Source organism: Hippoglossus stenolepis, chromosome 12 (genome assembly GCF_022539355.2).
Source record: "Hippoglossus stenolepis isolate QCI-W04-F060 chromosome 12, HSTE1.2, whole genome shotgun sequence".
NCBI classification, from domain to species: domain Eukaryota; kingdom Metazoa; phylum Chordata; class Actinopteri; order Pleuronectiformes; family Pleuronectidae; genus Hippoglossus; species Hippoglossus stenolepis.
The window spans coordinates 8423521-8440181 of NC_061494.1; the positions used below are offsets into that span (position 1 = coordinate 8423521).

The 16661-nt window shown below is 40.9% G+C and overlaps 1 protein-coding gene across 5 annotated transcripts in view; it reads left to right on the forward strand.

Annotated features, from left to right (window-relative positions):
• Nucleotides 1-16661, forward strand: part of arid4b (AT-rich interaction domain 4B) — a 42750-nt gene that overhangs the window by 17111 nt on the left and 8978 nt on the right. For all 5 annotated transcript variants that reach the window (XM_047342364.1, XM_035172040.2, XM_035172041.2 and 2 more), the window contains exons 6-16: nucleotides 1496-1575; nucleotides 1900-1991; nucleotides 5783-5924; nucleotides 7005-7084; nucleotides 11245-11321; nucleotides 12691-12839; nucleotides 12921-12993; nucleotides 13877-13971; nucleotides 14085-14182; nucleotides 14476-14674; nucleotides 14809-15011. In XM_047342364.1, the coding sequence (XP_047198320.1) occupies nucleotides 1496-1575; nucleotides 1900-1991; nucleotides 5783-5924; nucleotides 7005-7084; nucleotides 11245-11321; nucleotides 12691-12839; nucleotides 12921-12993; nucleotides 13877-13971; nucleotides 14085-14182; nucleotides 14476-14674; nucleotides 14809-15011 (1288 nt within the window). The remainder of the gene's footprint in view (nucleotides 1-1495; nucleotides 1576-1899; nucleotides 1992-5782; nucleotides 5925-7004; nucleotides 7085-11244; nucleotides 11322-12690; nucleotides 12840-12920; nucleotides 12994-13876; nucleotides 13972-14084; nucleotides 14183-14475; nucleotides 14675-14808; nucleotides 15012-16661) is intronic.

Genomic DNA, 16661 nt, shown 5'->3' on the forward strand with positions numbered 1-16661 from the left:
TACCTCCTGTCAGGAAGAATCTAACTCTCCTCACTGCAAGCTTATAAAACGTGCATGTGTACAAACTAAATTCACAAGGGTTTCCACGCTTTGTGTGTTAAACTTGTTACTGCACTAAGTTGTTGCAAGGACCATCTGCAATCTTCGTGTGTGTTGGATGATGTTGACTTTATCATTTTTCAGGGTCTAAGGATGGTGTTGTGTATTGTGCAGATTGTAAAGCTCCTTGTATTGTGAGATAAGGCTATATCAATAAAATTTAAATTGACTTGACAGCAGTAAAGCTGCTGTGCTGTATCTGCTCAGTCATATCTGCAAACCATCAAATCCCAAACAGTTACTGTTGTTTGTTTGGTTATTTATTATGTACAGTAAAACTTAGACTTCACATATATTATGTTTCCATATTAATATATATTTCAAAATATTGTCATCCAAAGCAAGGAGAAATACTGGTCAAGACAAACCCATTAAACAATTGAGAACAATGAACAAATGATGAAGTAATTTGTTCATTTAGTAACTGTACCAATATTGGTGACTAATTCAAATGTGTAATTATTTTTAAATAACTAGAGGTGGATCTCCAGTGGTAGAACTTATAGTTAACATCGTCATTAAAATCATAATTGATGGATTTATCATTTGGTCTCTAAAATATAAATATATTTAAATGAAGACTTCCTTGAATTTATTTTTGCGACCAACTTTCCAACAGTCGGAGGTATTTGGTTTGCAATTAAGTTAAAGAGAAATGCAGCAAATTCTAAATTAATATTTAAGAAGCTGGAAGCAGCCAAAAGTTAGAATTTTAGCATGAAAAATGTAAATTGAGTTAAAAAACTGTTGCTGTAGTTTTCATGGCAAGTTGTAAGTGCGAGTCTGTCAAGCGCACACATTTAAAATGTTAGATAATCCAAAGCACACAGCATAAAGGCTGCTGCTCAGATCTGCAGTTTCTCAGCAGCTGTTCATCTCTTAAGAAACGCCCATGGGGTTTTTCCTGTCTTGAAAACACTTGAAAAAACTCAAGTCACTGCGGAAGTTACCATAAGTGACTTTTCCCTCATTGTTGTCGCCAAATACATTTGATGAATGAGATTTGAGGATTTACACATCTGGGTTTGTCTATGAAAGCGAAAGGAAGTCTGTTTTTGTTCCTCAATTTGATGTATATTGTCATTTTGTGTACTGTAATCATATTTGGCCACACATTTTAAACATCTATGGACATTTAATATCAGTCGATGCATTACACAGTTCCCCCACGTCTCTTATTTTACCATTTACTCCACTCTCTGCTGCACAGAGGGTCCTTGAAGCTCTGATAGAGCCATGAGCTGGAAGCGACTCTGTTGGATTTATCCACAAACATAAGTTGTTTTCAGCGTATCATAAAACAAGCAGACATTTTGTAACTGTGTGTGTGTGTGTATATTGGTGGACTCCTTGCCTACATACAGCAGGCTAATAGTTTTCACTCTCATCTCTGCAGTCTTTGACGATGGCGATGAGAAGACCCTGAGGCGTTCCTCTCTCTGCCTGAAAGGAGCGCGTCACTTTGCAGAGAGCGAGGCAAGTATTGCGCTGTCCTGCAGCTTCCTGGGGACTCAGAGTCTGTTTCATAGCTTTTGTTTAGTCAAAACAGTCTCACATCTCTATTCACAGTGCTCAAATAAAAAAGCTTCTCATGAATAGTCCCATATTGGCCTCTAGAAGTTCAGCTGTGAAATATTTTCAGGATATGTAAACTCGCATCACAGGAAAGTGCTGTGATGGTAAATCTCTCTGTTTGTAACTGTTGAAATTTCTTCAAGGTATACAGGATCAATCTTCTGTCTTCAGATTTAGTGTGTGACAAGATGCCACTGAGGCTCATTTCTGTTCTCTCCTCTGCAGACACTTGACAGACTCCCTCTCACCAACCCCGAGCACTTCGGCACACCTGTCATCGGCAAAAAGGGCAACCGCGGGCGACGATCAAACCCTATGTGAGTGTTGGCCTCCGCCTCTGTACATCCTGCAGGGCTGGTATCATACTTGATGTATCAGATGTCTGTGATGCTGGTGGGGAGGGTTTTCTCTGCCGACCCAGAACAATCAGTAATGGGCTCACCCATTTTTAAGCGTGCTGCTGACAGCAGTTGAACTGAAAGATTTACACTCATCTCCATCGCCTCATAAACAGCCCCTGAGGCCTGGAGAGGACGGCCTACTCGCCTCCTCAAGTTCCTTAATCACGCCTGGCTCCTGTGTATGTGTATGTATGTATGTGTGTGTGTGTATGTGTATGTGTGTGTGTGTGTGTGTGTGTCCTGCTGAACTCAAATGTTCCAGTGGGTGTCTTGTGCTCTGATATGCCTACTCCTGGTAGACTGCAGAGTTTTCATCAGGGAATAGACACTGCTGAGGGATTTCGTTTTTGGCGCTGGATATAATTGTGGCTCCACACTGTTATAAAGAGGACACTCTGCTACATAATCTCATTCTCTGACACCCATTGCTAATGGCACTCAGAGAAAAGTCAATATTACTCTAAACATTGATGCAATATTGACCTGGAGCGGTCCCAGCTACACATTAGCACCTTGGACCAGTTGTCTTCCGGTGCACTAAAAGTCTTAACTGTTTAATAACAAGGGCTGACAATGCAGCATATTTTGAGATCAAAACTACTAGAGTGGTTGTTTTAAAGGAAGATTTCAACATTTTCGGGGAATGTGCTAATTTGCTTTCTTGCGGAGAGTCCTCATGTGTGGACCATAGAGAATGGAAACAGGTAGCCTGCCTCTACCAGAAGGCAACACATTATGCCTTGTTTGTTTAACAATGAGGCTGCCAGGCAACCAGCAGAAATACCAAGACGTCACTGGTACTGGTCAATGACAGAAAATAAAGATGGACGATGGTAGCGGGCTGAAGTATAAGTCATAAACCACACCTCCTCCATGTTAATAGATGGGACATGGCCCAAATAAAAAGAAATTCTCGTCAAAGAACATTCTCGCCAAAGAAAGTTTGTCATTTTACAGTTGGCAGCTGTTATTGTGGCGGCATATGTTCAGGTGTTCAACTTTCTTAGAAATTTAGTTTTGATCAATTATTTGATGCTATAAAAATGAGGTGAGATTTTATGATTTACAGCTGAGACTTGACTTTTTGACAACTGGTCAGGTGGGTTTTATCGAATTTCTTTGGAAAAACATTGGTCACACATAACAAAGGTTTATGCACCTAATATGTAAATTCCTCGGACAGATAATCAACTGGATGAAATCATGACGTTGTGAAGGTCCACTTCACTACAACACACACACGCTAAGTTGACTACATTTGGTAATCCTTTAATTGACACTTGCTCTCAGCTGTCACAACAGCTCAATTAGAGATATAAAGATGCCTTTTTTTAGCAACCAGAGACTGTGTCATGCTAAACCTAGCATTTAACTGTCGGGAGTGTTTAAATATGTGGTGGCACATTGCTGGTATCTTTTCAGTCTTATCACTGGTGACATTTCTCCATGGTGGCACGCCACGGCAAAAAGAAAATTTATCTATCCAATCGATCATCACTTTAACACCTCAATGACTTGTCCCGGCACGTACTTAGTTTAGTGGGAGCGACAGCACATCTCTCTCGTTACTTATAGGTGCAGGCTGAGTTAACTTGGCTCCTTTCCCTGTTCTCCTCCCTTTCAGTGACAGCCTTTCATTAAGTCTTATACTGCAACATGAGCTTATCTACACACTTTATAGCTGACTAAAGTAACATGGCATACACCTTTCTGTGGCTGCAACAACAGGCTGGTACATCTTTCTTCTATCTCTGTTTAGTGAGTTACTGGAGACGGACGAACTGTCACTGAAAAACAACAAGCTTATATTAATTCATTTAATTATTAAATGTTTGTTTACCTCCATAGAGAAAGGGAACATGGATACGGGATAGAAGACAGAGTTCAGGGAGAGACAGATGAGAAGTAAACAAAAAATTGAGGGGGTGGGGGAAAGAAAGATAGATGAGAGAAAAAAAACTCTTATCATAGGAAGTCTGGATTGGACCCTGATTGGCCTAATATTCCAAGATTCAAGCCTTAGCGGTACCGTACTTCAAATGGCAAGTTTCCAATACAAATTAACTAAGAAATAAATGACAATTATTTATACAATTATAGATACAAATATTTAAAAAAAATCTGTTAATCATTTATTTCTTTTCTCAAACTCCACACAGTCACATTGCCCCTATGGAAAACCTTTTGATCTGGCTTGTGCTGGTAAATGTATGTTGGCCAGTATTTATTTATCTTTTTTTAGGTTTAATTAAATTGTATTTGTATAACGCCAAATCCTAATATACCTTATCTCAAGGCACTTTTCATAGAAGGTTGAGTCCTTAAAATGATAAAGAAGGTAATTTTGGATCCTAACCATGAATCAGGGACAAAAGGGGAGTATTTCCTGTAACTCGACACAGGTTTGATTCTAGTTTAGCTTTGGATGGAGCAAGGCTAGCTGCTTCCTCCTGCCTCCAGTCTTTGAGCTAAGCCAAGCTAATGGGCTGTTGGCTGTATTTTCCTATTTAGCATACAGACATCTTTTCACATAACCTGCAGCAAGAAATTAAATAAATAAGACTTAAATAACTACATTTAATAATAATTGCGTTACTGTAACATTCCGTGCTATAGTTGTCATTGTATGTGGTTCAAACTGTGCTCAAATGACCTGTAGTCTCTTCAGTCAGTCACTAAGAGTCGTGTGATTATGACTTTGATGTAAAGCATATTCAATGTTGTTGCTGTTGTTGTAGTAGTGTTAAGCAGCAGCAGTCTGGCTGATTTACAGTTCTCAGAGTGTGTGTGCGTGCGTGTGTGTGTGAGAGAGTGTGTGTGTTTGTGTGTGAGTGTACACAGTGCTGTTGTCAGAACAAGCCTAGTGAGGCATAAAAAGAGGATGGAGGGCCTGTTTGCCTGCTGGTGCTGCTTGCATTTTCATTGGCTGCCTGTCTACGGGCCACAGTCAGCGCTCTGCCTGAGCATCAGGATGACGGTTAAGACAGCTGAGAATGAGCCGCCTCGTCAATATGCTGATCCTAATGAGTGAGCTCATCAATGGAGCCGACCTTGTGTTTCTCTGTGATACATAATAGTTTGTCTACGAAGTTCGCTGGTGGTTTTGGTGTGCTATGGGTTGTTAATTGGAGGCTTTATTGTGCTTTGTGGCTGAGCAACTGTTAAATGAAAAGATGTTTTGTCAGCAGAAATCCTCTGTCTGTCTATACTGAGAAAGAACTGTATTACAATTTTATTTACCTAATCTGTTTATATATAGTGTGGATTTAATATGAAATGCCAATGTATTTGCAGCTCTATGAACAACCAGGATGATTTTCTTTCATTAAACAACACTGCTAATAGGTCGACTTTTCTCAATCAACTGACACCAACCATCTTATAACTAACTCCAAATAGAGGCTGATACAGCTTTGAGGAGTTTACTGGTATATTAACTTGTAGGCTACTAAATTTAACATTCTATAATGTCCATAGTGAATTCATCATTGACCCACAGAGCAAAAGCTAAAAATACAATCTTCAGCAAATCCTCAAAACTGAGAAGCTGGAACCAGAAAAAGTACTTTGTTGCTCTAAGCTGTGAATAAAGTGAGGTGAATTCACCAGATTTAAGAATTTAAGTGTATATTTATGACCATCTACACGCTTAATGTACCCTTTTCTAAAGTGCAGTCCATCGAGTAAACTGTACTTTTCTCCCGCAGTCAAGAAGAAGAGTTGTCTTCATCTTCCAGTGAAGAGGAGGAGAGTGATAAGCGGCAGAATGAGGAAATGTTTGGCAAAGTGGTCTGTGTGGAGGGGGTCACCACCGGGGACAAGAAGAAGAGCACGTGGTACCCTGCACTGGTGAGTCTCCGTTCCATCACTGTGAAGAAAAAGGGGCTACCACTCCTGGTCCTCATGTACACTCACAGCATTGTATAACCACAGCACTATGCAGGTTTATGGTATTTAAATGCTGGAAATCTGCATGTTTATACAGTTAAATAGCTGATTTCTATAAAGACAAACTTTGTGCAGCAGCTGCCTGACTGAACTTGATGAGTTTCCGAGAGTCAAAACAGCTTGACTCATATTATAGAGGAAAAAGACACGGCTTGTTTTCCATGATGTGTGTAACAGTGCAGTACAAACATTGTTTTGATGTATTCAGTCTTTTCCAATCCATTTCCCTCCACCCAGCCTTAACCCTCAGCTACTGCTTGTGCATAATGAAATAGTGACAGGCGTTGTTTGTTTACGTAAGTGTTACAAGTATAACTGGGCGAATGAGAGAGGGTGGGGAAAGCTGTGCCTTTAACAGTGTAGTCATCACAGCCCCGCCTCCAGCATTTGTTGTTCTTGGCTGGCCATTGACCGAGCACCATGCTGCCTCCTTGTGACAGCCCAGAGAAGTACAGTGCACAGAAGCCTGTCATTGTTTATACTGTGACCGTATGGCAGAGGCGTGGAGTTGTACACTGGTAAATCTCTCATCTGTGACAAACTGTGTGCTCTGAAAATGCCAAGTTAAATAAAAGACAAACCAAACAGGGTCTGTATGAGCAAGCTCGGTGCTTTCATTTGCATGTTTCCAGCAGAGTGTATGCGTCAAAAAGGGAAATGATCTCACAGTGCAAACACAAGTCATAGTGGTCAAGTAAAATCTTCCCCGCAGCGAGTGTGTGTTTGCAAGCAGATAGTCCTGGTATAAATCAGACAGTGCTGCCTCCTCTGGATTAGACCCTGATATGGAAAAACTCTCACTGTTGTGTCTCTACTATAATAAACTCGTCATCTCCTCTGCCTGTTTGTCTTAATTTCATGTATGCATATTCTGTCATTTAACAGCACGGCCTATTGCTGAAGCTACTGCCTCTCGCACACGCACACACACGCTACCACCTCATCTGACCTATTAACCGTCTCTTGTTTGTGTTCAACAAGGTCATCTCCCCGGACTGCCATGAAGATGTGAATATGAAGAAGGACAACATCTTCGTCCGCTCGTTCAAAGATGGAAAATTGTGAGTCATTACTAATGAACCAAAATGCACAATTTAACTATGTGTGAAGCACAACTACACTAATGATTATCAGTATATTAATTTACATTTTTATTATGAATTAACACATAAATTATGTTTATGTTCAGCTAATCATTTCAAGAGTAACAAGTAAAACTGAATTTAGCATAGCACCAAGTTGATTTGTGATGGTTACTTAAATAATTATGAGGAAACAGCAATTCTTTTGTGAAGCTTTGGCAATAAGATGATATGCATGTTCATTTTATGAATGATCTTATTTGCTCCTGGTTAGTTTTCTATTTCTGTTCATCAACTAATCATTAAGTCCCAGTGTAAAACATCCCCATCAGTCGTATAAGTAAATACAAAATTTAATATGTCACAAGTTTGGTAAGTTATTTTCTTCTTTGCTTTTATTTTTATAAGGTTATACTTCTACTGTCAAGTGGTGTGATCATGATGAATCTCACTATTCTTTGTCTCTTGGAATTACAATATTCATGATAAATAGTTTGAAGCTTTAGAAGAATATAAGATTTTGTGATCTCTCAACAGGAGTTGGGATACTGTGAGCTTTCCCTGGCACTGCTGGGTTTTGTTATTTTATTTGTCCTCAGGCTGTAAGTTACTGGTGAGGTAAGGCAGTGTAGCCCCCCCGGCTGCCCACGGCCTGGAACCACACTGCCAGATTGTTTTGTCTGTGGTAAAGAGAGGAATAAGTCCTGTCAGGAGTCTGCGCTCCGCAGATCGTGTCTTACTGCAGCCTTTCTGTATGTGGGTAGTGACGTGCCGTAGCCCACACAGAAATTAATCTGGTGTTTCCTCGCTGCTTCAGAGACTTACCTTATTGTCTGTTTTAATTCCACTGAAGACAGAACAGCCTTGAGTCTGCATTCCTTCATAGATATCCCGTGTAATTCACTGACATGACCCTTAATCTGCAGCTGAAGACGACACACGCACAGCACAGGAAGTCTTATCGCTTGTATTTTGGTTAATGGTCAGGTGAAGGGTAGAGTTGATAAGAGGGATAAGATAAGCGTGATAAATCACCTAAGAACTGGAAGTCATATACTTGTAAAGTATTTCCTCTGAGTGAGCACGGTGCCCTGTGGTGGTGTTTGCTGCAAATTAAATCACACAGGCGCAGTCTACCCTTCTGTTTTGTTGCAGTTTGAGTTCACTCATTGAAATCCGCATATCCAAGGGCGGGTGCTAGACATAATAATGTAGTGTGTCGGAAAATCCATATCATTATTAATGAGTTTCTTAGGTCTGTGTTTCCCCAAGTCCTCCTGCTTTTATGTGGATGGAATAATAAGGATGAAAATATATTATTACTGTTACCCGTGAGCGAGGTGATGTATCAGTCTGATGCATCTGTGACGTCTCTTTATGTTTTTTTTAAGTATGATTTATAGCCGGTGTTGCTGATTATATTATATGACACAAAACAACTAAGCTTTTTAACAGAATTGACCACATTGAGATCTTGCAGTATGATGACAATCGTTCACATTAGGGATGTACACTATAAACATTTTTTTTTACTGATAAACAACACCAATTAGAGTGTTTCTGGCCAGCCTCTTAGTAAATACTCAGTAGAATGCCCCAGTGAGACCATGTGAGAAAACAACAGGCGATCCTCCGCAGGATTTACTGTGAGCGAGTAGACGTGTTGAGGATGTTTCTAACAAAAGTCAACAAGACTGAAAAAACTAGAATATCCCGCTGCATTGTTCATGTGTGAAAGGCAAACTCCAGAGAAAATCCTGACCAAGTCTGCTGGAGTTCATGTTTGAAAACGGCTTTGCTCACACACACACAGAAATCTGGTCACTTCAGTGGCCCATCAAAATGGCATAACTTTCTGCTTTAGCTGTGTTCCTGTGGCGGTGGCAGGCATGCAGTCACTCTGATGCACATTGGAGTAAACTGCATATATGATCAGTGGGCAATCACAATAATCAATCCTGATTAACAGGCCAGGTCTACCCAGTCCTTAGCAAACAGCTTTTCTACTGGTTTTTATTCAGAAATAGCAACATATCCACATGGTGGCGTCAACTTTGAGACCCACGGTGCAGAAGACCTGCGAAGATGGTACCAATGTCCAAGTTTTTTTAAAAACAGATAATATAAATCAGTCAAAATTCTTAGTCGGTTAATATTTAATGGTTAATAGTGAATAGTTCACATTCATCAACATCAGGTTCAGACTGTCTTTACCCTCTTATCAACAATGTCACAGTTTCTACCAGGCTGCCCCATTTCCTGTAGCCCTTTTTACACTCGAAATGTTTTCAAGTGTTTTCCATTCTTTAACACACGTACCCTCACTCCACCTGACATTATTTATTATTATACTTTTTATCATTCATGTCAGCCTCTTCTTGTCCCATTATTACAGAGTTATTTCAACTTGCTGCTCCCTGTGCGGTGTGTTGTTGTTGTTATTTTAACAGGGGGTCACGTCCATAGACCGTGTGACCCCTCCCAGCACAGCGCCTGGGTCAGTGTGTTCATTTATCTCTGGAGAGTGGGGTATTGTTAGTGGTCACCGTTCAGTGTGGCTTTTCCAAAACAATGGCTTTGGAAAATGTTTTTTCAGGGAAAGCAAGGTCACATCCAGAAGGGAGACCGGAGCTGTCAGGAAGCGGGTATTCTTATTTAGTCAGATCGGTTACCATAGCAACAATGGAAACAGTTGCTATTTTTTTCTCGTCTTTTGGCTGCCTTGCAAACTTGTCTGTGCTATTGAAGTACGCAGAAAAAACAGTTTAATCATTGCACAAATGTTTTTAACTGAGCCTTTCAGAATCGGATAAACAAAGCTAGGCTGCAAACTGCATGTTTAATGTTGTAATTAATCGATTCATAAAATGTCCTATGAAAGAGAATAATAAATATTAGTATAATTCTTAGCCATGTTAGTGGCATGGCTTTAGGGATGGCAAGGGATGTGGAAATGAACTGCTGTGACATTTTGTGCAGATGTTCATGGTCCCCAGAGGCAGAATCTTGCAGATTTTTCTGCACAATGAGCGTGACATTTTATCTTGACAGCTATTTGTTTATGAAAATGACTAACAAATGACATTCCCATCGGCCTCAACCGTTATAGTGCTAATTAGCAGATGTTATTAAGCATCTGATAGCATTTAGCTCAAAATGCTTCTGTGCCTAACATATTCACAGAGCTGCCTGCGTGGCTGAACACCCTTTTAATCCTATTTATCCTTTTAATTAATCACAGTTAAATAAATATAAAAATCTTTGCACCATTTGTATACATACAAGTGCATTAGGGAACCAGTGGCACTCTACTAACACAAACACACAGCTGTGATTTAGGAGTTGGAGCGGGTCGTCCACTAACCGGAGGGTTGGTGGTTTAATCCCTGGTTAAGATACTGAACCCCAAATTGCCCCTGACCACTGTGCTTACAGTGTATGAATGGTGCATGATAGAAAACTGCTGCACATAGAAGTGGTGAATGAATGTGTGTGTGTAAATGGGTGAATGTGGCTTGTACTGTAAAGCACCCTGAGTGGTTATACAGGAAAAGCTGTATATAAAATACAGCCCTTTTACTATTTACTAACACAGTTTTTAAAATTCCAGGAATTAAAGGTAATGTCTATTTTCCATGAGCTTGTTGAGCTGCAATAAACAGTCTTTTTTATTCACTCAATAGCAAATCTATTGGATCAGCTCAGCTGTCGACCGATACCACAGCAAATCGTCACCCTGGCACAGCAGCCAAGACTCTAACAGATTTCAGTTTACAAGCTCCACTGATACATCTATCTGCCAAATCACTGACACTTTGACCAGCTGCTGTACAGATGCTGTAAGAAAATAGGCTGTGTGAATCTGGTCATGACTGTTCATGTCGACTCTACGGTTGGAAACTATTTTCACTCTGCCAATAAGAGTTTAGGTTGTTTACTCTGTTGCTGCTTTACATCTTATTTTTTGAGTCCAACTTTTCTTTCAGTAAAACACAATTCTGCGAAAATCTTTTGGCTGGTTTCTACTTTTACCTACAGTCACATCCTAGAGCTGAACCTTGGTCTAGTATCAAGCTGTGCTGTTCACACTATCATTTCTGTGCACATTTTAATCAGAGTCGCTGTGTTTGTTTTTGTAGTTCCATGGTGCTGAGGAAGGACGTCCGTGAGATCAGTAGTGACAGTCCTCCAAAAGCCGACGCAGGGCTCAAACCAGGTGAGTTTAAAGGAAAGCTTTAAGACTTTTATCTTACTGAAGCGAAGCAAAGTGCGCACCGAGTCCCAGACCTCTGAGCTGGTCTGTGTGTTGACACACTTGACAAAAAAATACTCTGAGTAGGTTGCAGCGAGGCAGACTGAAGAAAGAGAAGTTCTGTTTTTGTTCCGGGGAATGCAGCAGAGAAGAGCGCCTGTCACTGTTGAGTCTATTTTTATTTGAAGTCATCACCAGGCTTTTTATATAGTGGCCCTGTTTCTTTTCTGCTGCAGAGCTCTGACATTCTCATAATTACTGTTAGGAAGCAGCTCTGTATTATCCTAGTCTTCACAGGTGGTTGACTCACAACTGTGATATTTCCTGTGTTGCAAAACCGTGAAACCAGCATCTGCAAAGGTGGTTAGATGCTGCTTAGGTACCACCTGTGACATTGTGGCTGAACGCTTCTGCTGCTCCACGTCACTGCAAATCCTCATGACAGCTTTTCATGTTGCTGTGTTCCATGGCAGATTTCTACTCATGTTTATGTCAGTGCCTTTTCTACTGTCACACTTTTGTACATTATATTCAGAAGTAAGATTGTAGTTGTAAATGTAGTTAATCACCACGGATTCTCAGTTTAAATAATTTGCTAGACAATTCTCTGGTTTCATTCAATTTACTGTTAGATTGGTTCACTACAAGCAAATGTACACGTAGGACTCCAAATACACACACACCATACACACACACAAACACACAAACCCAGGGGGCAGATGTCATGAGGTTTAAATCACATTCATTAAGGTCTTACATTTGAAATATATTGTCCTTGTATTCTATTGATTTATAATATTTACTTTTCACTTGGCCTGTGGTAATAGCTGATCCTTTCTTTAAAATATAAAATATTTAGTTATTGAGCAGCAGTAAGTAAAGATCAGCTGCTTGACTCAGTCCACAGAGCCCTGAAGCTGAGCTGTTCACCTGTTTATTCAAAGTTAAGAGAAGTTTGACACAGTATACAGCTGGGCGCCTGTCTATTCCAATTGTATTAATAATGAACGTGTCCAAAACCGCACCAAATCCGACTCTGCATTTTCTAGGGCCCTTAACAATAGACATGCTAAGTGTAAAGCCGATTCGATAAACTGTTCTTGAGATATGTGCTCCACTCACAGACAGAAAGAGATTTGTGGAATTAGTAGTATTGTGCCTGTGCTCTGTTGATTTATTACTCATCTTTTTATTTAGCCTGGAAATTGTTCTATCTATTAAAGTCAAGTTTTACATGCTCAGTTTGTGAGACAAATAGCCGCAGGGAATGACGAGCAGCGCACACTGGGTTAAGTTGAAATGCCATAATGCATTTTCCGTGTGCGTTTGACAGCGCTGGACGCAGCCTTTGAGTTCCAGCATCAGTTGCTCGTGCCCAGCACCTGGAAGACGGAAGTGAAAGAAGAAAGTTCCAGCAGTGAGGAGGAGGATGACGATGAAGAGGAAGAGCAGCCGAAAAATGCCAGTGGTGAAGAAGAAGAGGTAATGGCGGTGCACATGATCTTATCCCTGCTACATCAGAGTTGAAAACGATTTTCAAAGTGTCTCTTTTCCTGTCGGCAGGAGGAAGTGGAGCCGTTCCCAGAGGAGAGGGAGAATTTCCTGCAGCAGCTTTACAAGTTCATGGAGGATCGAGGTAAAGTCTAAAGAGCAGATAAACTCACATAAACATGTAATTTCTCTTATACGTGTATTCAAATCCTGCAGTTGCAGGGTTTTATTTTAGGTGCAGCCGTAGAAATAAAAAATGTTGTGACAAATTCTTCACACTAAGATTAGGTCCAGGAGGGTTAATGGAAACACAAGTTTTGTATTTCTCGCCTTTTAGTCAAAGGTCTGTTTTCCATGCCTCATTGAGCTCCACAGCCTTTAACGTTCCCCATAACTGTGATTAATCTTATCTCAACAAGAAATATCTCTGTGTGGCTGATTTTTTTTTTACCAACTGTGTTTATTAAAATGTTTTAAGAGCAATGATGGAAAGTATATATACTGTACTTGGGTTTCTTTTAGTTGACTTGAGTTTTTACTTGTCATCTCCTTCACTCCAACTACTCCAAGAGGAAACAATTTTTTCCACTACATTTATTTGATAACTTCAATTAAAAAATTTAACACAAACGCATATGATCAGACCATAAAATATAATGTGCTGTTGTTAAATGGTTGATAATAACAAGTGAAACTTCTATAAAATAATTAATTAAACCACCTCCGCCAACCCAAACAGTAATGGGAGGATTCTGAGTACTTTTAATACTGAAACTGCATTTTCTAAATAATACTTGCAGACTTTTACTTAAGTGATTTTTTCAATGCAGGACTTTATTTAGAAAAGTTGATTTCATAGTTTTCCTATGTGAAGGTTCTGAATACTTTTTTCCGCGGTTGTTGAAAATCAGGACCAGTCAGCTTCATAAAAGCTTTTCCATTGAACCAAACATGCAGCTCTGCCTCTCTCTGTTGAAATAAACCTTTGTGTCTTTCATCTCCACCTGTTCTATGTTCCTCCTCCTCAGGAACTCCCATCAACAAGCGACCTGTTCTGGGCTACAAGAACCTGAACCTGTTCAAGCTCTACAGGCTGGTGAACAAACTGGGAGGCTTTGAGAACGTGAGTGCCGCTCTGACAGCGATAACTCCTGCTGGTGTTTGATTCTGGTCTTACTTGTGTTGTTTTTTATGTTGACTGAGTCTGCAACTTTTCTGTGTCCACTTTTTGAGCAGATTGAAAGTGGTGCAGTTTGGAAGCAAGTCTATCAGGATCTGGGAATCCCCGTGCTTAACTCTGCCGCTGGCTACAATGTCAAATGTGCTTACCGCAAGTACGTACAGGAGCTGCCTCCGCAGCCTCTCAGAGCTTTTAACTCGACTAGAGATGCAGCTTTTGTTTCTGTCATTTTCACCAAAACTGACATAATTTTTACTCTGTTTTACTTTAATGTCCATTTATTTACACTGCTTCCTCATTTTGGCAAGCTCCTCAAGAGTAAATGGATCTTTGCAGTATTTAGCTTTTTGCTGTAAAGGTGTTGGAACATTTAATGTTTAAGAAGAACAGTGAAATTACACATGGGGGTCTTCTGGCTGTGTTGACAAGGAATGTGTTATCATGCAGGTACTTGAATGGATTTGAAGAATACTGCACTTCCACGGCCATAACCTTCAGGATGGACCTCCCCTTGAAGCAGGGTCCTAAGGGGGAGGTGAAGTCTGAGGGGGAGGCAGGAGGAGCAGCTCCCACATCCTCTGGGTCAGAGGAGCAGAAAGCCCAGGAGGATGAGGAACCTTGCAGTGCACAGTCTGTAGTCTGCAAGGTGCATTCTCCTTAATACTGTTTGATTTAAAAAATGCAATTTTATTTTGGATATTTAACCAAACCTTTACTTTCGTGCTATTTTTGCAGACCACTCGTGTATGTGTTTATATTAAAACCATCCCTCTCCCTTAGGAGGAGAAACCTGATACAACCAGAAACAAAACGGAGTCTGAACCTCCAAAGTCTGTGGAAAAGGAGAGTACAGACGATGAAGATGGGGAAGAAGACGCCCCCCACAACGGAGACGCAGAGGAGGGCTCGTCGACTGCTCACCTTGCAGCCGAGCATGTGAAACAGGAGCTCGACGAGGAGCAGGAGAGCAAGGACAACTCTGGGTAGGTGGTCTGAAAGGACGGTCCCTCCACCAGGGTGGTAAAAAAGAAAACATCCTCATGGCACAAACACAAGCTCCATGCGGGGGCCCCATGCTGGGCCCCTGCAGGGTGAAACTGTGTTGATATTCAGTCTGGCCTTCTGTTTTGAAAAAAATTTTAAGTTTCTCCAGACAAAAAGACCTGAGGCATCCACTCAGAGGCAAGGCCTAAAAGACTGTTAGCAGATGAGAAGAAGTGACCCCTCTGACCTTAATGATACTAATACGCCGTTTACCCACAATCACCTCTACCTGCTAACCAGAGAGGAAAGCTCTCCCCCCTCTTCCTCTCTCTCATCTAACCAAGCTTTTACCCCCTGCCCTTTTTGCCATTATTATTTTTTGTGGCTTAGTTGGCATCAGCTGGCAGAGAAATCTTAGGGCACCAAAGCCTGACTGCTACTTTCCACCTGGCATGTCATGCTGGTCACGCTCTCCGTCTCTCTCTCTCTCTCTCTGTCCTCCTCCCTCCCTCTCTCGGTGGCTGGGTTTGTTTGACTGCGTCCAGCCACATCTCACTCGGTCGCACACGACATGGCTGTGCTCTCCCTGGTTTCTCCCCCTCTCCTCAACTCTTATCTCTGTCTCTCTGGCCCCCTCTCTTTCTGTCTTCTCTCATTTTTTTGGCTTTTTTGATGTTCAGCTTTAGTAAATGTTCCATGTGTGTGAGTGTTGTCACTGATGCATTAGCACACTAGTCGCCAGATAGAGCTTCAGGGGCAGTAACTTTTAGAGGGTAAAAACAGAAAATCTCTGTGCTGATAAATGTTTGTTCTGGGTAGTTGAATCGTGAAGTCTCTGTTAGATGTCTATTCCCTTATTGTTTCCTGTCTGCGGCTTCAAGATCAGTGCTTCCTCTATAGCTTAGACGTGTATTTGTTCAGCCCGCAGGTTGACACCTGTGTTAAGGCGGTATGGGTCACTGGGGACTAGCTTGAAAACACTGCAGGGAAATATAAACAGTCCATATACTTGGTTTATTGTAGATTTTTATGTCCAACTGAACTTCAGGATGTTGTGGTCACACGCTGCTGCTCTTGGGCTACATCCATACTGCTATGTTTTTGTTTGAAAACGCATCAACGCATCAACTCTGATACCGATACGCCTGGAGTCCACACTACTCCAGAGTTTTAGAGCCGTTTGAAAATGCTGCTGCCCCCTATTTAGATTGAAAGCTCTGGGGCAACATGGTATTCTGGACTGGGAGAAACAGGGATGTTCAGAAACTACGATGTTGACACTGAACCTCTTGCTGATTGGGTCTTGTTGTTCATGGACTTCACCTATTCATCAGGCTACCGTAGCCTTGGCTACCAGTTTGAAACGCAACATGGATAATAATAATATAATTCATAATCAATTACAAGAGTTGCTGACCCTGTTGTCTTTGCAGTTAAATTCAGCATTTTACTGTTTACATGCATTGGAGATAAGCTGTTATTCGAGCAATCTGCAACTAACAACCAAATTCTTCCTGTTTACACTGACACGCGCATTGTACGTGAGTGGTCACATGATAAGCGTTTTCAGGCGCATTAGTCCTACTGATACAAAATGCTCGTGTGGGCAATGGATAGTTTGTTTAGTTTTAAATTAAAATGTAGTAGTA